The following is a 26,683-nucleotide window of genomic DNA, read 5'->3' as shown; positions in this document are numbered from 1 at the left end:
GTGTCTGACTTACAAGTTGCTACAAGAGAAATGAAATGATTTCATACCCAAACCCTGCCCCCAACCGTATAAACTTCCTGCTTTATGTTCATCAATAATGAATGGCCCATCCCTGCAATACTCAGAGGGAGCTTACATTGCACTTTTGAGCAGCCGGTTAGTAATGTACAGTGGATAGAGCCTTTCTTTCAAATCCCAGGGCAGCGGGTCCTTCAAGGCTAGCATTGCATTTTCAATTAGCTGCTGAGTGAATGCTTGGCATGTGTATTAGTGAAGAAGCACACAATTAGCTTATTGTTCCTTTCTGTATTGTGCTGAGAGGTTCCAAGGGATTGGTGGGGGAACAGGCAAGCCAGCCATCACTGCGGAGTTGAAGAAGGGATTTACTCAGACCTCCGCATCTTCACTTGCTCGCTCTGGAATTACAGCTATTTATTACGAAGTGCCCTGTGTGGCTGGGTGGAGTGTGCCTGAGGAAAGACATCCCAGACATCACCTGGGGTTAGTCTTTCTGAGCCCTTCACGTCTCTAATTCTCATCATTATCATGGAGCCCAACAGTCCCAAAAAGATACAATTTGCTGTGCCTTTATTCCAGAGTCAGATTGCTCCTGAAGCAGCAGAGCAGGTAGGTGGGGTTGGGTGGGGACCAGTTCCTGTATCTAAGGTAACATGGACATAGGTTCTTATTAACCAAAAGCTTTTCTGCTTCTTGAATCTGCCTCGTTGTGACGTTCCACGCTATGTGAACAAGAAATAAGTTGGTTTCCATATGGCACTTGTATTTGAGTTGCATTGGGTGACCTATTGGCTAAAATGCAGCACTTCGTGTGATAAAAAATTAGCCCCAGTTAAGGAGAAAAATGCTTATATTAGTGATTCAGATTTGGATCCAGAAATCTGTTTGCTTTTGCTTACTAAATTAACATGTTTAACATTCAGAGAAACTTTAAAAATTCTCAGAATTAGCAATCTTTTATTTCATTATTTATAAAATAAAAAAGATTCATTTAACAATGAAAACATTAAACCTTGCAATAATTTCAGATTATAGGGTTAATATTTTTTAAAGACTTTTCATTATATATTCAAAGCAGTAATTATATGTAATACACGATAGACAGGATTTGTAGGTGTATGTATAATTTAACACATTTTATTCAGATATTAAATAGTAGCAAAGATTTACCAGATTCCTTTTCTATGTCTAATATATCTATGTATCTATATTTCTATATTTCTCTGTCTCTCTCTTTCATGTAAGATTGATTTACATGTATCACCTTTCATATTCGGATTTACTTAGACTCTTGATGCAATGGAACCACTTAAAAGACCATTTGTGGTAAAATTACAACAGTAGGGGGGCAAAAGCAGATACAATTTATGGGGTCATCAATCTAATTCATTAATTTCTTAAAGTCTAAATTATCCCTGAATCCTTTTACAAATACTTTATACAAAGTCTTAAAAATGATTACTGAACCTGGGGCTTATAACTTTCTAGGATATTTTGATAACCTGAAGTAGATCATCCAGATAAACATAACCTTGAACATGTATCTATGTTGAATGGGACACTGGTTCTGTCCTGGACAAAATGTCATTGGTAAATTTTATCTTCTGTTCTACTGACATAGACTTTAAGAGTTTACCTGTATGTTTAAGAAATCAAGAGCACGTTAGAAATTCTAATCTTAATATGCTTCTGTAACTCTTAACTAAGAAAAAAACCTACATCAAACCTATTAGTTTTAAATTAATTACTCTCATAAAATCCATACTCATTCTTTATTTGTCCTAAATATTTTACTAGAAAATAAGAAAGCCTTATTAATTGAAATTAAGAACTAATGCTGTTAAATTTAACCTGCTAGAAATTTAAGTTTTGCAAGTGTCTTTACTCTGCTTAAGAATAAGGACAATGAATCTCGAAAGCATCATCAATATTATGAGGCTCCAAGAGAGCCACTGAAAGTCATCCTCCTACCTACACTGCATACTATTCTAGTGGCATCACTGGATCATATACAACTATTTCTTTTCTGTGGAAAGGTACCTTTTTAGATCAAAGAAGGTAATACTACAACCTGACTGTTCTATTATCTGTCTTTCTATAATTCCCAATAGTGAGAACCTACTGTGTGCTCTCCCCAAGTTTGCATTTTTTTTTTTTTTTTTTTTTTATATATTGGGAAAAGATGAGGATGGGATAGCTTTGCAAGCTGTAGAGTAACCGGGGGCAGTGTCTGATTCTCACTGACCTCAGCTGGGCCTTTTTTGTTTACAGATCAGAAAAAGAAGACCTACACCAGCATCACTTGTGATTCTCAATGAACATAATCCCCCAGGTAAAGAAGCATGATGTCTTTTGCACTGATGGGACAGACCAGAATTGTTTGAAGAACATGAAAGAGTGTGTCATTGCCAAAAGATTTCAATTTAGGATTTCAGCCAATTATAATCTAACGAGCTAGTCTATAAAATGGATCATAAGCAAAATCAGAAATAAATATAGGAACTATCTCAGTCAACAGTCTGCTTTTCCTCTAGATAATGACACATTTGTGATGATATGCTATAAAGTGTTTTGTTGTTTATGTAGAGTCTGGTTCAGAGCTTATTAATGCGGCTGGTGGAAAGTTGTTTAATTAGGTTTCAAAGCTCAATTTACAGTCCAAGAGATGCTTCTATCTTTACAGAGTAGGTTTTTTATTTATGAAAGGTTGTCATGGGCTGGGCAATGAGCTAGCACTGGCTACAGCTTTGTTTCTGATGTCATGTCTGAATAATGCAATTGACAAGTAACCAGATCAATTTTCAGCACTGCCCATTTGAGAGCCATTCTGAAGGGTTGCATCCATTTGTTGAGGTTTTGCTTTCTATTTCCTGTAAAAAAGTAAAGCTGCCTTATTCCTGATAAATGACTGTGATCTTCAAGATGCAAACATTATTAGTTACTTACTGAACGGACATGATTTTAATCACACATTTAAGTGCTGTTTCTAGAAATGTAAACAAGACAGCAGAGGTCATGGCATTAATTTGTACACAGGCAGGACTTGGTGTTGGGTTTTTGCAGGTCTAAATAATACAGGTGGACAAACGGAGTTTGAAGAGTAGAAACATAGTAAGTCTAAGCTCAGTTATTTTAAGAATACCAAGGCAAAACAGTCTTTGATTTTTTTCAGATTCCTTTCTAATTAGAGAAGCATACATATGAAAGTGAAGCTGTAATAGAATATATATCATTGAGCCTAAATACAAGAAGGTCTTCAGCTAATGGGAAACCAAAGCAAAAATATTACTGATGAAAATAGGATTTTTTTTTCTATTTCTTCTTCCTTAAGGTGCTATAGCACTTAAAAATTATTGGGGCGCCTGGGTGGCGCAGTCGGTTAAGCGTCCGACTTCAGCCAGGTCACGATCTCGCGGTCCGTGATTTCGAGCCCCGCGTCAGGCTCTGGACTGATGGCTCGGAGCCTGGAGCCTGTTTCCGATTCTGTGTCTCCCTCTCTCTCTGCCCCTCCCCCGTTCATGCTCTGTCTCTCTCTGTCCCAAAAATAAATAAAAAACGTTGAAAAAAAAAATTAAAAAAAAAATTATTTTCAGGGATGGCTGGGTGGCTCAGTCAGTTAAGCGTCCAACTCTTGGTTTTGCCTCAGGTCAGGATCTCACAGTTTCATGTGTTCGAGCTCCACATCAGGCTCTGCATGGGCAGTGCGGAGCCTGCTTGGGATTCTGTCTCTCTCTCTCTCTGCCCCTCCCGCACTTGCTCTCTATTTCTCAAAATAAATAAATAAACTTACAAAAATTATTTTCAAATATATTATCTCACTTAATAAATGTTAACTTATTTTGGTTTAATAAGAGGTGCAAATAGTTTGCATTTATAGTTCATAAATAAATACAAGAAAGTCAACATAATACTAAAATCTCAGATTGAAGGTAATTTTACAGCAAGTTTCCACCACTGTCTTTGCTTACAGTGGCAATTTTTCCACAATGTCCTAGAACTTAACTCCCTAGTCATCCTTAAAAGGTACTGCCCAGCTTGATTTTTAAGTGTTCTGCTACGGGTATTGCTACTGTTTGAACACAGTGAAGCCACGTAAACGACCCTTGTGGCTCTCATTCAAGCCCCCAGAATAGGAATTCATGTTTTTTAAAAGCCAAATATGTGCCATTTACAGATGAGGAAAGTAAGTAGCAGAGAGGTAAAGTAATTTCTGCGGAAGTTACTCCACTATAAGAGTCAGATTATACAGACAAACTCAGATAAAGGTCATTCTAAAGCCCATGCATTTTCTACTGCATGATGCTGGCCCTACAAATTTCAGTTTGCATTTCAGTATGAATTCTCTGTAAATGGGACCAGACTTGAGGCCCTATTGACAAGCGAACCTAAACTTTAAACAAACCTTCTGTCTAGACCACTACATTTAGCAAATTAGAATTATACTTAAATATCCCTGTGAATCATATTTAGATTTTCTCTAGAAATTTTTTTCTTACCAGATCTCCTAATCATGAGATGGCATTGTCCTATTTCCCTTATTGACTCCATACTTCTCCACGTTTTTAAGCAGCATTGCAGCAGAACTTAGATGCAAATAGCATCGCACCGAGAACCAAGTCATTTTAGTAATGTCATCTCCTTGCATCTTCATCCTTTTGGAAATCAGAACAGTTTAGGAGAGACCCATCAGCCTATGCCTGTGTATAGCAATGTGTATGGCAAGCAGAGATTTTTGGACTTGGGTTCCTGCAGGAAAAAAAAAAAATCACTTATATAGCTTCCCCAGTAAAAAATGATCTAGAACCATGATTACTAAAGAAATAAATCTAAGGACCTAACAAAACAATGGCAACAAAAGAACAAATACCACATTGAACCAAACCAAACTTGGATACTAATCTTTATTATCCGTGTGGTCTTGGTTGGGTAAGGAACAACATCTCCAAACTTTATGGTCTCATCTATAAAACAGAGATAATATTCATCCTTTCTACTTTACAAGGTTGTTGTAATGATTGACTTATTGTGAACACAGCTTAAAAACTGCAAAGTGCAACAAATATTAGGTGTTATTAGTTGATGTGCTCTGGGATACAACCTTTGCATGGGATATTTAAAAGTTAAGAATAGAATTTTCATAATCTCCTCTATACTAAATATTTCTGCCCAACCCAACAATTCTTTATGTTCCATATATTATCTGACCATTCCCTATCAAACAAAACAAAGCAAAATAACAGCAACAACAAAAACCTCAAGTGTTAAATGACCTTCCTAAAGCAATTGCTTCTTTTAGCCCTAAAAAGCAATATGTGCTGTGACAAATACAAATTGTGCGCAGCACTAAATCCTGGTAAGATAAACAAATCTCTTCAATTTTACTGAGATTCCCCAGGAAATAACTGAATGTTCTTGGAATCATCTGTCATTAATGCTGTTTAAAATTAAAATCCCCAAAAATATTTATTTCCAATTAATGTAGCAAAGAAAATTAAATTTTCCATTAGAGAGACATAATTAACAAACCCTCCCAATTCATACAATGAGACAGGTATATTATAATCACTGTTAAATGAATTAAACATAACTTCCTTTTTTTTAAATCTTTCCTGGAGTTTGCAGAAATAGTTAAAAAGTATTTGAAACAATTATTTGCTTTTTAAAAAATGTTTATTTATTTTGAGAGAGAGAGAGAGAGAGAGAGAAAGTGCATGAGCAAGGCGGGGCAGAGAGAGAGGGAGAGAGAAAGAATCCCAAGTAGACTCCACACTGTCAGCTTAGAGCCCAACACAGGGTTCAATTTCATGAACCTTGAGATCATGACCTGAGCCAAAATCAAGAGTAGGACACTTAACTGATTGAGCCACTCAATGTCCCTGATTTGCTTTTAGATTCAGAAAAACATATGCATTGTTTATATCTGATAAAGGGGAAATAAAAGAGAAAGATATTTGAACATGTAAATCCAGATTGTTGGTTTGCTAGTTCATCTATGCTGGTCAAAACACATAGATGAGGTAGGCATGTGATTGGTAGGATTTCAGGCACAGCAAAATGTCTCCTTAGTCCTTTTCTAACCAATGGCCCAGAATTCTCAGCAGTGAAGCACTATGGAAACAGACACATAACCTATTTAGGATATGTCATCCTTGGGCATACATAAACCATAATTTAACTCAAAATAATGGGAAATATCACTAAAAAATTTGCGTTGAAGTCATCATACCTGAAACAATTTAATAACAAAGGGTGTGTCTTTATGATAAAGGGAGCAGAAACTATGCGTTTGCTGCTAGGAATGACTCTGAAGAGCCAGATGGAAGTAAAAAGATACTTGAAGCTTAAGATGTAAAGTAGAAAAGCACCAAAGACAAATTTCATTTTTCCAAATGTTTTCTGGGGCTGTTAGTGTGAATGACCTTGCAACAAACTGCTTATTTTTCTCTATTTTCAGCTCACCTTCCGATTAAGGGAATATTTATGATGAGCTCTCAGAGGCTATACAGCAGAGCTTCATTGCTCTTATACTGTGTGCTGTTTGCTTTTACTCTTGTATGATCTGTAGTTAACTGGTTTGGTTTCTATGTTTTTACTTAAAGGAATACACACAAATCCTCTCCATTTAGAAGTAAATGGCAATGCCATTTTCTGCAATTTATTTCATCACATTTCTAGATTTACTTAAACATTACTTTAAGTAGACCTATGACAAAACTGTATATTTGGCTACCACAATCAGAAATCTAGAATTGAAAAGAACTTCAGAAAATACCTAATCTAACCACACATCTTTGTGAAAGATGCATAAATCAACCCAAGTCCCTGAGACTTGTTTTATTTTGTATATGTCAAAGAAAAATCTATAATTACCCCTACTTTTCAATTCCAGATCCAGTAATTTTAGATGTTAGAAAATAGTTTCATCAAACATGAGTAATACCCCCACTTTATTCTAAAATAACTCCTTGTTCATGCTCTTCAATAAAAGTTTATTTACCCACTTCTTTAAATACACAAAAGAATTCTTCATTATTTTCTTTCCTAAATTGAATACTTTCAGTCCCTATAAGGGCCTTAATGAATTCTACCCAAATTTTCCTTGTCTTTCGGCCTTTGGAGACAGAGCTGGAGATGGTCTTCCAGTAAAAAGCCATCCTAGGCCTTCTGAATATTAAAGTTTGTGGCATTCATTCTCTCCCATTTACTTTAACCAGAGACAATATAGATACAATTAAACTTAACGGATCTGATGCCTATTATGCATGAGTGAACCATAAGAGGTCTGGAGCTTAGTGAAGGTTTGGATAAGTACCCAAGGGTTTTGGCATCATTTAAAAGTTTGTTGTACATCTAAAAAGTGGGACCAGAATTACAATGTGTAATAGTTTTCTGGGGATATTTATTGAACTTTCTATCACAGCTGAATTTTGGAGAGATTGAATCTCTTTTTTATTTTTAAATCTTTTAATGTTTATTTATTTTTGAGAGAGACAGAGCATGAATGGGGGAGGGACAGAGAGAGAGGGAGACACAGAATCTGAAGCAGACTCCAGACTCTGAGCTGTCAGCACAGAGACTGACTCGGGCTCTAATTCACAAACCGCAAGATCATGACTTGAGCTGAAGTCAGACGCTTAACTGATGGAGCCACCCAGGCGCCCCGAGATTGACTTTCTCTTTGATGCTTTTGGCTTTAAACATTCTTAGAAATGAAGAATAAAACAAAAGCATTTTCACATAGGTGAGGATCCTGAAAATTAATTAAGACATGAATTAAATATCACACTATCTCTCGTCAACCTTGAGAGAGTAAGACAGTAAGTCTAGTCAGTAGAGAGAACTGGGGTTGCCAACTGATCAGGCTCTTTGGCTCCACAGACTGAGAAAGAAGCCACAGTCCATTCTGGATGTAGCATATGACTTTCTAAATGAAGCCTGCATTTTCAGACTCCAACACTAAGATACCTAATGAGGTTTTGAAAGCTCTGGATTAATAATGCTGAGACAGTGGATGATAGATAGATAGCTAGAGAGTATTGCTGGACTGAGACTGAGTTATTTAACATAGGGGGCCCCAGGAATCTCTGACCAATGAGAGGTTTTTCAGGGTCAACAAAGTTAAAGTGGAAATTTATATCCAGTTGTTGGGGCATTCATATGCAAACAATCTTTTATCATGGAGACCCTCTATTTTACCAAATAAATGATTTGTAGTCAAAAGGCAATGGGCACCTTGAGTGCAAGCTCCAAGAATACCACTGAGGGTTTTCCTGGGACTTAAGGATGGGTAAGACATCATCAACCCCATACCTGGTGGTGCCTGTCACCTCCAAGGACCTTCAATCAAATGCACTCAAATAAGAGCTGAAAGGGATTCACAGTCCATACAGTTTTGTTTCATTCTGTTTTCTCATCTTCTGTGGGAATGTCATTTTAAATCATTCTGATACACAATCCTTGTTGATTATTCAGCATTTATTTTGCCTTCTCACTGTGAATGGCAATATGAAACAAAGAAAAGCCCAAGTTTGAAGGTTATTTAAGAGTTAACTGGTATTAATTTCTAAGGAATTTTCAGAAAAGTCTCAACATTTATTTCGCCTTTTTTTTCTCCTCAGCATTTATTTCTATGAGTTATTGAATGCCAAACTATGTTGAATGATTTAAAGACAAGTGATGCATGTGGCTTTCAGAGATTCATGTACTGCACAACTGATTGACTTGTTTTCCCATAAAGACTCAATCTGTGCAGCAGCCAAATCGCCTATTCAGTCAGAATAACTATAAGCCAGGGATGAGGTTCCAGTTCTTAGTAATGCCAAGGTTTGCTACACTTTAAGTATTCAAAGGAACTAGTATAATCTTCAAATTAAATTAAAGAAAAAAATTAAAGGGCAAATCATAAAACTACAAAATAGTTCTATTTTATTTCAGCAAGATTACTACTTTTGCTTATTTTGAATAATAACATATCTTGCTTACTTTTTATGTTGATTTTAATTAGAAATACCTTAGTGAAATACGAGAGAATTATGGTAGGGTCAATTCATTTCATTTTTCTGGTTTTCTGTCTGCCTACTTGTGGAGGGATACTGCAGATGAAAATAACTCTGAGGTACTTTTGCATGATGTAAAGATGCAGTGTTGGTAGTAGGTAAAGCACTGACTGGAGTAAGGCATGGGTTCAAATCTCAGTTTTGTTAGTTACTGGTGGTGAGACATTGTGTGTATGGTCAACCTCCACGGGCTCAGTTTCCTCCTTTCTCAGTAAAATGAAATGCATAGCACAGTGCCTGCAACCAGGCAGATACTGAAGACATGCAACCCCCCTGCATTATTATACCCCTGCTGAGAAACACCATGTTCTCCTAAAACCTGTATTTCTTATTGGAAGATGGCTTAGCTCCTTTCTGATTTCGACTGCATTAGGCCATGTCAAACAGTGTCCTCAAGAGTTGGAGTTCTTGACAAGAGAGAAGATGTATCACATCTCCTAATTCATCAGGATAAGAATACACAATTAGGGAATTGTTATGTATCTTATACTGTGACATTTGTCCAACTGAGTTGTCTTGCTTACAAATATAATTTCCTGAAATATTAGTCCTTTAGAATTTTCTTTAAAAAAACAAGGTACTGACGTCTGTAAAGTTACAAAAAGCAGTGGAGATCCTCGTAGCAGATTTGCATTTGACCAAAAATGAAATTCATATTCTAATGGTATGTGGACTGAAAGAAGGTTGATTACTGAGTATAAAAATCTTTCAGAGATATCTATCAAACATTCATTTGATTGCTCACATTTATTTCCACTCCATTTCTTCTCACTTCCTTCCATACACCATCCTAATGCCATATTTTGGCTAAGCTTTCTTTTTTTGGTTCCTTCTTTTGGTTCCTTTGCCAGATCTTAAGGCTTAGTCTAGACAGACTCATTTGTGTAAATCAGTCTCCAACTTTTCCAACAATTTCTTTTATTTAAATTACAGTATGAAACTCACTTAAATCTCAAAAATTTTCTCTGACTGGTTTCATCCATTGTCTGGCTTTTTTATTCTAATACTCTCTTCCCACTTCCAACTATTGAAGCTATTTATTGGATTATATATTCAATTCAATTCAATAAATATTTATTGAGTCCTTATTCTAAATCCTCCAGGGACATGCGATTTAGGTAATAGAGAATAAATAATATATCTCCATGAACCAGAATACAATTGTAATAATATAAATTCTAACTGCTCAGACCAGGGTAAAATTAATTCTGGCCAAGACCTAGAGGCACTTATTTCTCATGTTCACTAATCTACAAAGCATTTGTATGACTTACTTTGATCTTAGGGCTTTAAGCTTTTAATGACTAGGGTCAGAACTAAAATTCTACTATTTATTTCAAACTAGTATAATAGTTATATCTACTTAAACTAGTAGAGTGAATATCTAGTTGAGTAGATGTTATATACCGGTGAGCTATTAAATTTAAATGGATTAAAAAAAAAAACAGATCCTCAAATCCGATGGCAATGCATCAAACTTTTTGGGTACTTACTCTGATTAGGACACAGTGTTAGCTGCTCTCGGAAATAAAACAGGTTAAGTCACTATCTCTGCCCTCATGGAGAAAACTACCTGAGACATCTATAATTTGATACATGTATATTGATAGTGGAATCAACAGCATGTGGCAAAAATACAAAATATATTTCAATTCGGCACAGAAATGTCTACTCATGGACATTTTGGGAAATTCAATTATAATATTAGACAGTACAGTATAAAGACTAGGTGCTTGATAAATGGCAACTCTGATTTTGGGGAGGCAGGCACATAGCACTTAGAAGCAGAGATGTTGGAATCACTTAGGTCTGGATATGGATCTCAGATGGCCGTATACTCCCTCCCTGTCTTTACCCTAGGGAAGTGGCTTATCCTCCCAAGGCCCATTAAGTGAGGAAGCTGGGTTCAAGTGGCTCTGAAATGCATGTTTCTTTTTTCAACACTACCGTATTTCACTAAATATAAAATACATTCATTAGAAATAAGGCTATTCTGAGTCCACTGAACAAGTAGATGTACATTTTTGTGTCTGCAGAATAATACATATGGGCTACATATGTCATCGTCAGCTGTTCTGGAGAGTTTAAGGGCACATTCAGTTTCAAATTTAAGACTGAAAAAGTCACTAACAGCTCTAATTGTTTCTAGTTCATAGTCACATTTAAGGCAAATAGTAAATTAGTAGTACTTGACAACCTCTAATGAAAAAGTCTAGCCAAGCTGTGTAATGAATAGAGAGGAGTTATTTCCATGTTTATTTTAGAACTGCTCAGGAACAAGCCTTCAAGCTTTGGGACTTTTTCCCCCCTTTCTCCCACCATTTTCTACTCTTGAGTTCCACTAAACTGTGATCTGAAACTGTTCCAGAAATTCCAGACACAATTTGGTAGCAGAATTGAAATACCCCAAGGGCTCAGGCAGGTGACATAGATGAGTACCTAGGCTCTGTGTGGGACACTGTGATGGGGACTGTGGTCTACTTGGAGGGTACAAGCTCCATTCAAGTCTTTCAAACGAAACATACAGAAATACGCAGAAAGAAAGAAAACAAAACAAAACAAAACAAAACAAAACAAAACAAAAACAACATTGTGAGCGATAGGGGCGCCCAAGTGGTCAGTCTCCACGCTACCTAAAATTGTACCTTTCAAAGTTCTTATTATTGTTACTATACCCTATCTTCTATACTGTAAGAACTTGATCAGATGTAACACATCGTCCCTGACACTAGAAAAGCAGTCTACCTGGAGCTCAGAAGGAACCTGTGAAAGCCTGAGGTAGAGAGAGAGGAATATCCTGAAGCAAATATTCCAGCTGCAAAGTAGGGACCTCAGAGTTCATCTCCTACTCCCCGTCTGTTTGTGGTCATTGCTTTCTTCCCTTCAGGTCTTCCCCAGTATTTCTGAGGCCCCAAGCCCATACTGGGAAATGTTACATCTGTATCTGTGAGTCTTCTCTGTGCTGTGGATAGAAGATTATCTTTGAATTTAACTCAATGACTTTGTATCACTCAGAGTAATTTGATATAGTGACAATTATAGTGCTTAACAAAACTAATTTGTTAAGCCAAATAAGTTGCCAAATCTGCATCATCAAAGGGAGATATATTGGCAGTCTGGTTAGAATACAATTACAGTTTGACCTTGGCAATAATGCTAAGGAAAAAGTACTATATAAAGTAAGAAAAGCTAGGAAATGGGTTGCTTTTCTTCCTCCTCCCTCCCTCCTACCTACCTTCTTTCTTCCTTCCTTCCTTCCTTCCTTCCTTCCTTCCTTCCTTCCTTTTTCATTCTCTGGGAGTAATTTTCCACCGTTTATAGGAAACAATTTTCAGAATCACATTCTTTACATATAAATACATATTGACTTGCTTGTAAAAATGGAACTGAATGCACAAAATGAAAATTGAAAAAAATGTTTATTTTAGAATTCAATTTTTAGAATAATTTGGTTCAATGCAGTATCATTTTATGCTTTCTTTGCTATCTGACAAAAAAATGAAATATTAGGAAACATATCCACAGATATACATGTGCGCACACACACACACACACACACATATAAGTTGAATACCCAATTATGTGTATACAAATATCACAGGAAATTTATTCATGTAATAAAATCCACCTCCACTAAGTGATCTGACTTACAAAAAGGCCAGGACCTAATAAAGTATCTAGAAAAGCTTTGTGAATTCAGTTTATAAATGGAATAAAGTTAAAAATAATTATTTAAATTCCTAATCCTTTGATTTAAAACCAATAGATCAAAAACTAATCATAATATTTGGAAAACCATGAATAAAAAAACATTGAAATTATGGATTTAAATGATGAGACTATTTTTTAAATCAAAAGAGCATTTAAAAATAAGTTACATGTATTGAATATTAATTGCTTTAAGACTATCTTCTCATTTGGGTAGATTTTGTATTCCCAGTTTCATAATTCGTGAATACAAGAAGTATTATAACAAATTAAAAGTGAGCTCCTCCTGCTACCACCTAAAAGTCAATGTCTAGCTGAAATGTGTCATCCAATTTAAAATCAACATTTAAACTCTTAACCTCAGCAATTATGTTAATGGTATCCCCATTCCTCTAATCTGAACCATGACAACCTAGGAATCACCTCTGACACCTCTCTCTCCCCACCTGCCCCCTAAATCTAGCCATGGCTTTTCTGTTGATTCTATTGTGAAGGTTGACTCTATCCCCCATGTTTTTACTGCCTCTGCTCAGGCTAGGACAGTTATTGCTTTATTCCAAAATAAAGTACAGTAGCTTCCAAACCACTTTTCCATGACTTTAACACTGGGAGGTAGTTTGTGTAGAGCTGAGCCCTAATGTTAGAATAAGTGAACGTGGCATGACTTAAAATCAAATCGTGGCATGACTGTGAAACGCTGTCTTAGTTTCTAATTCCACGAAGCACACATCATGCATGGTAACTCCAAAACTAGTTTTCCTGCTGGATCAAGTAAGATGATGTATGCTAGCGACACTATTGGTGGTAAATTTGCTTTTTTTCCACTCTGGCTTGTGTGAGAGGCTTTGGAAGATGTAATTATACAACGGGTGATGGACTGGGGCAGCTTTACTTTTCATAATTCATTTGTTATGAGCTCTGATTTGTATCCTATAATTTACCTGTCCAAGCTCTTAATTGGCTATGATAAGGCACATGAGGTCTTCCCAGGAGGAGCTCATATATTTAAATATCATTTACACATCATTCCTATTTCTTGCTTAAATAAGTCAATTGTTTCCTCCATAGTCTATGGAATCTTTGTTACCTAAATTGTTTATAATTGTACTAAGGCTGAGATTTAATTAAAGAAAAGAAATATACAGACAAAATGAAAATTGTGTTATATTATGGTTAACATTACTGCTTTATAATTTCTTTTCTATTGCCTCCTTTATTTTTGGCTGAGGGCTCTAAAACTGAATACAGGAAACTTGCTCATTTGCCATAGGTACCTTCCTACTGAAAATAACTTTTCCATATGTGGAGGAATTTCAGATCAAGCAGGAGAGACTCAGACTGGATTTGGTTTCCAAAGTACTCTAAGGATTATCCACTTTCCCTTCATGGATCTTAAGCACTGCCCACTTGCCCCCAATGATTAAAAGGTTTTCAGGAAATAATGCCAGAGACCCACTCACCATCACATTTCAGTGAAGTAAAATGTCATGAATGATTGAGCTAAAATGGCTCATCTCAAATTCTGCCACAGGTCATTTTACTTGGTGAATAGCCCAGAATTCCCGCTTTACTCAGCCAATGAAGGGCACCTTTTTGCTTAAGGTCTTGGAGACAAAGATATTTTCATATGCTAGCTCCATGGTTCACAGCCATCATTGGAGTCAAGGCAAAAACCAGCTGTACTGTTTATAAGGACACTTACAGTATAAAAAACATATTCAAATATATTTTGAAATATCTTTAGGACATAAAAGACAAATACTTCTAAGCTACAAATAATTTTAAAAACCCGTATAAACTCAAAGGCAAATTTAAAGAGATTAATAGTAATTTATCTTCCTTTTGGTAGTTTTATACTTTGAAAACATATTTTTCACCTATGATATTTATGCTCAAGAACTCTGTGAAATAAATATTATAACCTTCATTTTACAGAAGGAAGGTGATAGGTGAGCTGCTCAAGGTTAAAGAAGCTAGTAAGTTAGTAGGTCTGAAATTTAAACATAGGTTATCTATCCCAGGTTAATGCACTTTCCACTTCAATAATAATATTTTTCCTTCTACAAATAAGCAACATTATTCTCTTGCTATTTTATTTCTATCTTCCTCATGGAAGTAACTATAAGCAAATTCCTCATTGTGGCTCAGCCAAGTGAGATCCTGTTTGATGTAATAACAGAATGTACTTCTTTCTATCCCAATGTAAGTGAGTTCACTTTGGAGAGGACATACTACACTTTTTTCTTTTCTTTGATAATTTATTAGATAAGAGTTCTTAGAGTTACTAACATCAGATTTTTTTTATTATATAATCAGAAAGATAGCCAAACAGAAAAATAAATCTCACCCATTATTCCACTCTTATAGTTGGATTCTGTTATTTATTCATGTTTCTGGTTGCCTACCTATATGAATTCATTTATTTAAAAAAACCACTTCTTGATTTAAAACTTTAGTTGGAAGGGTAACAGTTTACATTTGGATTCTAGTTAACTCTGAAAATGACTGATTTGTACACTAGAATGTCATCTTCCCTTCTTATCTGTATCTACTGTAGTTTTTCTTATCCTCCTAGACTAAGATCAAATCCCCCTTTCTCTGTGAAACCTTCACTAGCCACTCCGGCTGAAAGGCTTTATTCCAGTAAAAGTAACAAGTCAGTGGATCCATTAACTCATTTGCTCCAAACGATTGTCAATGACTTTCTGTCACCTAGTAATGCACTGAAGGAATGGATTATAGAATTAATACATTTTAATGTGAGTCAGAGGAAGAAAGATTGAGTCACAAGGCCCTTCCATGTGTTCTCAAGCTTTAGTAAGTCCTTTCTGGGTAGCAGGGCTGCAGAATAAGGTTCTAAGGATTGAAGAAAGTAAATTTTAATAGAAGACTTGAGCTGCTTGTTTCATTATTTTCATATAGAAAATGTTCTGAATTAAGCACCATAGGCAGCTAGTGACTGCGGATACATAGATCATTTTGCATAATAATAATATTTTGGGGATTTCTTATGTTTTATAGGATAATATAAAGCCTCAGTAGGTTTTGTTTAATGACCAATTTTATTCTTTAGCTGTCTTTAAATTATTGAAACTGATTTTAAAATGTCAGTAAAATGGTGATGGTAGAAAACGTAGTATTATCAGTTTGGTTGCTTTCTTCTAACAGCAAGGGAGTTCAAGAGTTCAAATAGGAGCAATCTATCCCTCTGAATGGCTATGTACTTTCCTTCTATGTTAACTAATGTATGAGTCCATAAATAGGAGGTAGGTCTTCTTTTCATTTCCATTGAGTTGTGAAATAAACATTTTACCTAATAATTCCCCTTAAACAATTTCCTTTTTTAAACAATAAGCTACCAGGAAATAGTTAGTAACCTGTAGCCAATACTGAAAATCAAACAGTCCATTACTTGTCAAAAGCATTTAAAATTACACAACTTTACCTAAAAAATCCATTCGACTGGTTTGCATATAAGATTCCTTTGTAAGCGTAACTTAGTAACTACAAGAAAAATAATTTGAGTGGACCTTGTACCGTATTCTTCCTTTCCCTCACTTTTTACACAAGGAAACCATTGAAATAATTTACATTGGCCCCAGTGAATTATTTGTAAGCATACTGATACATAGTTTCACATTACAACATTCCAGCTGCTTTATTATTTTCTGACTGAGTCAGATAAGATTGTAGTCTATGTATTTCTGTTATCTGGGTACTTCTTAACATGTCCATCATTACGGGCATACTGTTGGTATATTACATAAAAATGAGTTCATTGCAGGCATCAGCTCCATTTCCGTATTTCTAACTCAGTTGGACATTCTTGGCAATTTTTCCAGACATACCACAACCCACTCTCTATTGAGATTCTTTTTTTCCCTTTTAATATTAAGTTTTTCTGTGCAGCAGCTAGAACTTGGAGCTGCTGTCATTGTTTTTAGAGCTATAGGTCTACGGTTCACTTTAGTAAAAAAAAATCTGAAAAACTTTAGCATCAAGCTCCTTATGAGAACACAGCTTTCTTAGATGTAAAAGAAATTTGAAACTCTGACATAAAAGAATTAAGATGAGGGGCGCCTGGTGGTTCAGTTGATTGAACACCAACTTTGGCTCAGGTCATGATCTTAGGGTTCCTGACTTTGAGCCCCGCGTCAGGCTCTGTGCTGATAGCTCAGAGCCTGGAGCCTGCTTTGGATTCTGTGTGTTCCTTACCCCTTACCCCTCCCCTGCTCTCCCTCTCTCTCTCTTTCTCTAAAAAATAAAACAAACATTAAAAAAAATTAAGATGAAGTAGAATATGACTTCCTACTACAAATCTTACAGACTAATGAATATATGCAAACTACAACAAGCAAGACAAAACAAAAAATAAAACAACTTAAAACAATTTATATATGCCATCAGATTTATATTTTTTAATAATGCAACAATCAGTAAGATTTCTTAAAATAGGATACTCAGAGTTTGCTTTTTAGTAATAGCTTTAATTTAACATTTTGATGAAAGAAAAAAGAAAATGACTAAGACAGAAGGTACTGCAATGATATTTCCAAACTGGAAAATAAAATTATTGGCATTTAACATTGTTCATTAATATGCTCCATTATCTACACTGATTTACATGCTTTAGACACTTCAAATCCAGATTACAAATACGGTAATACCCATATTAATCGCCACCAAACCTTTGGTAGTAGGAAGTGTACATGAGAAAAGATGTGCTTATAAGTTGGTCCCAAGTATCTGTATGTTGTAATTCCTTTTCTTCTTCTGTAACTTGTAGAACTATTCCATGCAGAGCCATGGTGAAAACAAAAACAAAAAGCAATACCCAAAATACTGCCATCAACCATCCTGTTGGGACAGGATTGGTCTGTGTTTTCTCCCATAACCAAGCAGAGCAAGGAGCTTCCTCAGGTGCAAGGTGGTGGTAGTTAATAACATGACAACTACAGTTGACCTTGAACAACATGGGTTTGAACTATTTGGGTCCACTTATACATGGATTTTTTTGTTTTTTGTTTTTTGTTTTTGTTTTTTTATAAATACAGTACAGTATTATAAATCTATTTTCTCTTCCTTATGATTTTCTTAATAACATTTTCCTGGGGGAGCCTGGGTGGCTCAGTCAGTTAAACGTCTGACTGTTGGTTTCAGCTCAGGTCATGCTCTCATGGCTCATGAGTGTGAGCCCCACGTTAGACTCTTTACTGACAGCATGGAGCCTGCTTGGGATTCTCTCTCTCCCTCTCTCTGCCTCTCCTGCTGATGCACACGCTTGCACATGGCACTCGCAGACACACACACTCTCTCTCAAAATAAATAAATAGATAAATAGATAAATAAATAAATAAATAAATAAACATTAAAAAATAACATTTTCTTGTCTCTAGTTTACTTATTGTGAGATCTGCTTATAGTGCATTTTCCAAATGAGGGCTTTTTAACAGAAAATGACTTTGAGAATACTTACATGCAGCTGTATTTTTAGCACTCACAGCTGAAAATAATACATAATGACAAAAAGTGACAATAAAACCAGTAATGCTTGAAAATGCCATATTTTATAAGTACAACAGTATCTCCACTCAACTGAAAAATAATTACAGGTGCATGCACAAAAACAAATACAATTCCCTGACCACATGCAGGGTGCATACATTTCACAGACTCCTTGTCATTGTCATGGAAATAGCCTCTGTAGAAAGTGAAATACAAGTCAGACAGCTTTGTGATACACTGTATTCGATCAGAAGTTATTTAAATATGGAGGTTTGGAAAAGTAAAAATTCAGAAAAGAAGGTAGTCATAAATCGGTTAACAAAAGTTAAGAATCATAGTTTACATGTCACTTTGCCAGTAAGGCTTCCAAATCAACAGTATGCTATGAGTAATTAAATTTGGGGGGAGTCAAAAATTATATGCAGATTTTCGAGTGCAGGAGCAGTTGGCACCTCTAACTTCCACATTGTTCAAGCATTAACTGTTATCAACATGGTTGGAATTATAAAGGAACACCTAAATCGTCATACTTTTAAACTATTATGATAAAGGCATATGTAATTTGTGCTTATATTTGAGATCCACTCTAGATACTCTTGCCTCATCTTTTCCAGATAGTTAGTACTCTTGTATTTCACTGCCTTGGCTCACTTTCTGCTCCTTACAGAAGAGTACTTAGATTCTTTCCTTAGCCTAATATCCAAATCTTTGACAGTCTGGGTCCAGCCAAATTCCCCAACTCCACTCTATTCCTAGACTTGAGCCTGCATCTCTGGTCAGACAGGCTACCTTTCACCTCTATCTCATCTACACCTAAAATCTCTGAATAGAAATTATGTCCTACTTAGAATGCCCTCAACTATGACTCTATTTTACCAAATATTTGCAGTTTTTAAAATACTCAGTTCTATTTCATTTCACTCATTTCTAGAAATAGATATTTATCAGAAATATATCTTCTAGCAGCTCAGAGCTGAAAAATACTGTAAGTGCAATTTGATAGTGGCTTAAATTCACAAGTTTCCTACATTTCATTACAGGTGGACATTAACTCAGTCTTGTGGCATCTCCAACTTAATAAACTCAAAGATAACCTCTATGATTTTTGTCAAATTACCATGTTTTTGTTTTGTTTTTGTTTTTGTTTTAATAAGCCTTACTGGGGCAACCTGGGCGGCTCAGTGGTTAAACATCTGGGTCTTTGATTTCAGCTCAGGTCATTATCTCACAGTTTGTGAGTTTGAGCCCTGTGTTGGGTTCTGCGCTGACAGTGCAGAGACTGCTTGCGATTCCCTCCCTCCTCTCTCTCTCGAAATAAATAAATAAACCTAAAAAAATGAATCTTACCATTTGGACTTGGAATAGTGTAAATAATCTTTGAAAAAAAGGAATGCTCAATAGCCACCCTATATTCCACTAAAACCATCCTTTTTCATTAATTTTGACAAGCAAAGGAACCATGAAGGAAAACTGGTAAAAACTGTGGTATTGGTTCTACTTTGGTTTCAACTCTATGCAGGATTACTTTCTCTAGGAATTCCAACTGATGATTAGTCTGATCTACTTGACCATTTTCATAATGAACAGTTTAGCTCTTTTTGAAACATCATGGTTATGACTGGATAGCTCTAATTGTTATAAAGTCCTGCCTTATATCTAGCTGAAATATCCTTCTTGGATACTGGTATGTCCTTCTAAAAGATACCAGGAAAAGTTTAATACCTCTTCCAACTGAGAACCCTTCATGTGTTTGGGGACAGATATCTCCTTTGCCCTCAGTTCTCTCTTCTCTAAAACTTTCACTTACATTTAGCTTTACAATCATGATATGGTTTTCAGAAATGTCACTGTTCAGCCCCATGGTAATACTCATATTTTTCAGTGGAGGACCAAAATTTTACTCATTTAACAGTTAGTTATTGATCATCTATCATAGGCCATGTAGTGTGCTACAATGTGAGGCTTCACAGTGAAATGCAATGTGAGTTTGTGCTAGCAGAAACATGAGATACTTTAGAAGCACACAGTAAAAGGACATAACTCAGTCAGTAGGCTTAATGGAGAAAACAAGTTTGTGGAGAAACTTGGAAAAAAAGAAAGTCAGGGAAGACTGATCATTTAAGACAAAGGGGAAAACAAGGATAAAGACTCAGAAGCAGGGCAAGGCACTGAAGATTCACGGAACTGAAAGGGGTCCAGTATGATGCAGCATGGAATGGCATCAGGTGGGGGTGGAAATCAAGCAGACACTATGTTGGGGGTTATTGTAAACATTTTTAAGGAGTTAAGATTAGGAACCACTAAGCAGGAGGGTTCACATGCTCAGATTTTATCCTAAAAAGGTCTCTGAGGCTGCAGACAAGGAACGGGTACATGGGAGAAAGTCTGAATGCATGGAGAGTCAGTGGACTTGATTAATTGAATGGCAGAGAGGGAGATGGTGATAAAAAAGAAGTTTGAGTTAAGTCTATGGATGCCAGGGCCTTTCCTAAGAAGGCAGAGCACATTTGCAGAGGAGTGGAGAAAGGTGATGACTTCACAGTGGAACACATTACTTCAGTTATAGTGGATAAAATAAATAGCTCTCATTCTAATTCCATATGAAATATTCATAACATCCCTGGAAGTAATACCTCAATAATGGAGCCACTGGTATTAAAAACCAATTTACTAGAGTCTCTTAAGAGTAAGCACGATGTGCTTATGAGAAGGAAATGTTTACCTAGTAATTACTATCTTAATAATGTTGGCAATACATCTACTATAGGCTCAGTATAACTACCTGAAAAACAATTATTGCTCTTAATCATTAAAAAACTCCAATTAGACACATACATCGCCAGTCAAGCAATTAACATTAACTACTCACATCTACTTATGTGCTGAGTCACTAACATGCTGCCAGACTATCTAGAGCATGGCTATTATCCTGCCTCTGACAGCTGTTCCATATGCACAGGCTCCAAGGAATAACTTATCCCAAAATGTATGACCTCAGTTCAACACATCTACTTAAATTCAAAGTCCCGATTAGAACGGCATTTTCTATTCTTCTTTGATGAGTTTTATGTCCTTCGCATTTTCAACATTTAACAAAATGAGTATGTGTGACTGAACAAGTTATCTAAGTATGGATCTTGGAAGTTTTAAGGATTTTGGGCAGTCAGAAGCAGCAAATTATTTCAATCTGTAACTAAGGGCATTTGTTATAGTCCATATAAACACACATATTTTCTATCATTTGTGTTATTTATTCTATCATTTTCAAGTCTCAAATAAATGCCTGACTACACTATATACTTTGTCATTCTGTTGTTCTCAGTCCATTTCATCTCAATCTTAGAAAAATTGTAAGTCTAGAAGCATGGTATAATCAAAAGATGTAAAGTCTGGAAGCAGAAAGGCCTAGACCTGAATCCCAGCTCTGTCATTTACTAGTTCTGTGGCTTTAAAGTAAGTCACCCATCCTCTCTGAACTTCAATTTGCTCACATATAAAATATAAATTAATAATATCTACCTTACAGAGTTGTTTTGAAAATAAAAATGAATGTCATCACAGTATTAGAATCAATAGCAATAAGAATAAAACATTAATACTTTAGATTGTTGAAGCAAAGAATATGTGCACTTTACTTTCCTCAACTGGAAATCCTGTCAATCTAGTCATGGCACTTGTTGGTTGTGTTTAATGGTGATTTTAGGAATTGGGGGGGATGAAGTGTCCCCAAAGAATACTGGTTGAAATTAAGGAGCTGGTAACTCAAAAATCATTGAAAGAGAATTTGGACTAATATCTGTTATTACTGCCCAGGATTTCACCGAACAAAACAAAAACAATGGTATTTGAAAGTAAGGCTGTGGTTATGAAAGATCAAAGACATTTACTTTGATCTTCACTGGAACCTTCCCAAGATTCTTTAAAAATACGGTCTTGTAATTTCTTAGAAAAAAAGGATTAGGTGAGAGAGACTAAAAGTAGACTTCAAGTTAATCAGATCTTCACAAATCGTCTATAGCATTAACAGAATAAGAAGACTTAAAAAAAAAAAAGTGATACTTCAGCCAGTTTGTCTATATCTGATGGTGACAGATTGAAGGTTCTCAAGATTGAAGGATATATGTTATTGTTGAATGTGGTTACAATTTTGAATAAAACCGCATGGACTAACTTCATAATTGTCTTTAAACTTTCCTGACATCTTTTCTGTTTTATCTTTACTTTTGTTAACAGTGGCCTTGAGTTTTAAGCAGTTTACTCTTGAAAGGCAGATGTGCCAAAACATGCATGTGAGGCCATGTACATTATGAGTGAAATACAAAGAAATTGAAATCCAACCTTACACATAAGCCATTATTGAAATATTTGAGGTATTACAAAAAAGCAAGAAGCTTCAAGTTGTGTGCAATGATCAAAGTAAAAACGATGGGCTGAAGAAACACTGACATATCAGGATCTGAACTGGTTAACTTGGCTTGTCTCACTGCTTGTTAATGATTTTCAGAGTACTCATCATATTAGTCTTTAAAATGAGGTGCCTGGGTTGGGGGTGCCTGGGTTGCTCAGCCGGTTAAGTGTCTGATACTTGATTTGGGCTCAGGTCATGATCTCGTGGTTTGTGAGACTGAGCCCCGAGTTGGGCTCTGTGCTGACAGCATGAAGCCTACTTGGGATTCTCTCTTTCTTCTTCTCCCTCTGCCCCTCCCCCCATTGCCACACATCCACACACACATGCACATGCACACACTGTATTTAAAATAAACATTTAAAAATTAAAAAATCAAATGAGGGTGTAGAGTACAAATTTCCTTGCCTATATTATCATGTTTTATCTACAGAAATTGTTTGCTTTTTGTTACCTTATTTATGCAGCAGCAGCATGGGAACAATTAAAAACAAAAGCAAAACCAGTGACTTGTACACTAGGATTCAGGAAATCTGGATTTAATTTCAAGTTGTCCATTAAAGGGTTAATCACCTCATGCCTTTGAGTGTCATTTTCTGTATCTATTGAAGAGATTTGATGAGATGACATCTTCTAACTTTCCCTGTATTGAAATTTAATAATTTTATATTATGCCAAATGCCATTAAATATTCAATTGAAATTCTGCTCAAAGCCTGGGCATCATAGGAGAGACCATTTATTTTATGTCTTATATATAATGCCTTGTACAGAATTCTATGCTTTTGAGAGTAATGACATATTGAGGCATATGATGGTAAAATAAAACTAGACAACAGGGGTTCTCATCCTTACTTCCACTAAGCAAGTAAGTTTGGTAAGGCAGTTTGTCTTTATTTTCTCAGTGCTGGCTTTTCCCCATTAGTCAATAAAGGTATAATGCCTGGAGACTGAGTTCTACTGATCTTGAAAAATGTAGGGCCTAAAATTTTTAAAGGGATTTAGTGTATTTTAAAATATTTCTTATTTTCTTAAAGTTTATTTATTTATTTTGAGAAGGGGGGGGTATGAGCTGGGGAGGGGCAGAGAGAGAGGGAGGGAAAGAATCCCAAGCAGTCTCTGCACTAGCACAGAGCCCAACATGGAGCTCAAACTCACAAACCATGAGATCATGACCTGAGCCGAAATCACGAGTTGGTTGTTTAACTGAATGCGCCACCCAGGCACCCTTTAAAATATTTCATTATAAATCAATGTATTTGAGTAAATTTCTATAAAGTGTAATATCAGCTAGTTATCTGCACTCAAAGAATGTAGTTATAAACAAATTATATTTAATGTGAGTGGAGTATATGTGATATCCCTGATAAGATATAGGAGAGACCCCTCCAAGTCACTGCTTATACCTTTGGTAAAGGCACATTGCTAAAGGGGAACAGAATCAATGCCTTCAAAGAACATAATCAAAGGATTATGTTCACTTTTTAAAGTGCTGTTATTGTAATTATCGATGGTTTGCAATCAAAGAAAACTTACAAAATATTTTGTGATAACTTTATCTTTGAAAGTAGCAGGGCAAAGCATAAGGGTTTTGGAGTAAGATGGTTGTAGGTTTGCATCTCAGTTTTACCACTGAGTAGTTAAGTAGTTATGTTACAAAAGTAACATAATTTTTTTGAAGCACAGTTTCTTCATCTGGAAAGCAGTACAGGGTTATTCATCTCATGTGACTATTACATGAAGATTAAATGAGATAATAGTGACTGGCACATGTAGTTTCTTAATGAAATGTTAGTTTCCTTTTTTAAACATAAAATTTGATTAATTTGGCATTTTAAAAGAAATAATTATATACATAAAATATCTGAAAGAGAAACTGATTCCTATTCTTCATAGATAAAATATGTTAACATTCCAGCTTCTTTAAACCATCATTTAGTCAGACTAAATATCTAATTTTGTCTCTGTTTCTGATAACTAACAATGAGTCTAGCTTCCTGATTATATGGTCAATTGCACTTATCCGTCTATTAACTGCTTAAAAGTGGTTAGACATCTGTTTAATTTTTGTGTCATTTTATATGCCAGGTCCTAAAATATTAAATTTCTGTGATTCATAGCCAAATTTCCAATTATAGAACTAAAGTTTTAATCTCACTTTCATCCATGATCCAAAAGGAATCTTTCTTTGTCATCATAAATACATGACTGTATACAGTTTATCCATCTTTGCAGAGGTTCAGCCATCTTTGAAGTCTTTGCCAAATACTTGGCAGGCCAACAGGTTTTGTAAGTTTCCACTAGCGGTGAGCACTCCAAGTGGATCAACTCTACTTTTAGGTCATTTGTTTATTTATTTCATATGAATCTATTTATATACAAATAAAGAAAAAAAGCTACATTTCTGGAAGCACATATATGTAACCAAGATATGTCAATACATTTTAGAGTTAATAATTTACATTTTGTGCATAATACAGTTAATAGAGTTCTAGTCTAGGTCCGCTTCCAATTTGTTATGGTACTTAGCAGGTTAATAAACTTTTCCAGGAATTTGGTTTGCTTGTATATAAAATGAAGGTGTGTCTTATTTATTTTCCTTGATGAGATGAGACCAGGGAAGGCTTTCAGAATCAAGGCTAAGTCCAAATCATGGTACAGCTAGGGTTTCGATGCTAGGCAAGTGTGAGGGTGATACTGGAAGTTTGTTCAACAGAGCAGATTTGAGGTATAACCAAAGACAGGAGAGAAAGCAAAATCGTTGTGCAAATCAAACATGTTCACGCCTGTGTGTGTGCATGTGTGTGTATGCTCACGTGATCACTCATATTCAGGAGAGGGGGTATGGGAGCAAAGAAATATTACTTGCCAATTATACCTCAATAAAGCTAGGGGGAAAATGAAAAAAGGCAATAGAGGAAAAAAATAAAGAAAAGAAAAGAAAACTATGGGGACCTAGGAGGAGGTTTCCAGAAGGCTAAGGTAGATCCTTAAGATGGAGGTTGCTTACTGCTTCATTAGAGGTTTTTTTTGTTTTAATTTTTTCAACGTTTATCTATTTTTGAGAGAGACAGAGACAGAGTGTGAGCGGGGGAGGGGCAGAGAGAAAGGGAGACAGAATCTGGAACAGGCTCCAGGCTCTCAGCTGACAGCACAGAGCCTGATGCTGGGCTTGAACTCACAAACTGAGAGATCATGACCTGAGCTAAAGTTGGACACCTAACCAACTGAGCCACCCAGGGGCCCCTCATTGGAGTTCTTCTTAGTGAATGTCGTGCTTAGCTATAGGTGGAGAGAAAAAAAATTTGTACAAAAACACAAATGACGGTTACATAATGTGAAGTAAATATGCCATGGTAGAAATTCTTTAAAAGAACTCTCAGAGCTGTGCCAAAGTATTCTTTAATCTTTGACAGAGCTACACATTTTGACTCTTTAAACCATTATCCAGTTACCTTTTCATAATGCTAAATTCAATATTATCAAAATAGATTTTTCATTTCACTTTTTATCCTACTTATTACAAAATTCATACTACTTTCTCCTTGTTCACTGTTCTTGCCCGTACAGCTTTAGGTTTCCATACAAATGAAAAATTAGTGATGTCAGAATGAGATTGGATAGGGGTATTTATAATTGCTCAAATCTCATGACTCTAGAACAGACCTCAGTTAATTCAATTTGATTGTAAACTACTGAAAAACAGTTCTGTCTTTTTCATCTTATTTATTCTTCATGGACTCCAGGCCTGCTTGCACATTAGAATGTTAACATTTAAAGACTTCCAGAATTAAATTGAAATAATTTTTCATTCATTCATTTATTCAATAAATTAATAGACTTTAAGCATTGACTACATGTTCTAGGTATTTGAAGATGCAGTGGTAAAGTGATGCATTCTTTTGATACACACATTCCAGTGAGAACTAGTGGGAGAAGGAGTCTAGTCACTAAGTCCTTATCTCCAGTATGAAGTTTCTGTGGAATTGTGT

At 35.7% G+C, this 26,683-nt stretch overlaps 1 protein-coding gene across 1 annotated transcript in view; it reads left to right on the top strand.

Moving 5' to 3' along the window:
* The first annotated feature begins 546 nt into the window (after positions 1 to 546).
* Positions 547 to 26,683, top strand: part of PPP1R1C (protein phosphatase 1 regulatory inhibitor subunit 1C) — a 123,721-nt gene continuing 97,584 nt past the window's right edge. The window contains exons 1-2 of the mRNA XM_049615256.1: positions 547 to 627; positions 2,290 to 2,350. Coding sequence (XP_049471213.1) covers positions 547 to 627; positions 2,290 to 2,350 — 142 coding nt within the window. The remainder of the gene's footprint in view (positions 628 to 2,289; positions 2,351 to 26,683) is intronic.

The sequence above is a fragment of the Panthera uncia genome (genome assembly GCF_023721935.1).
Source record: "Panthera uncia isolate 11264 chromosome C1 unlocalized genomic scaffold, Puncia_PCG_1.0 HiC_scaffold_3, whole genome shotgun sequence".
In the NCBI taxonomy this organism is placed as follows: domain Eukaryota; kingdom Metazoa; phylum Chordata; class Mammalia; order Carnivora; family Felidae; genus Panthera; species Panthera uncia.
This window is presented reverse-complemented; position numbering and strand designations above follow the sequence as displayed.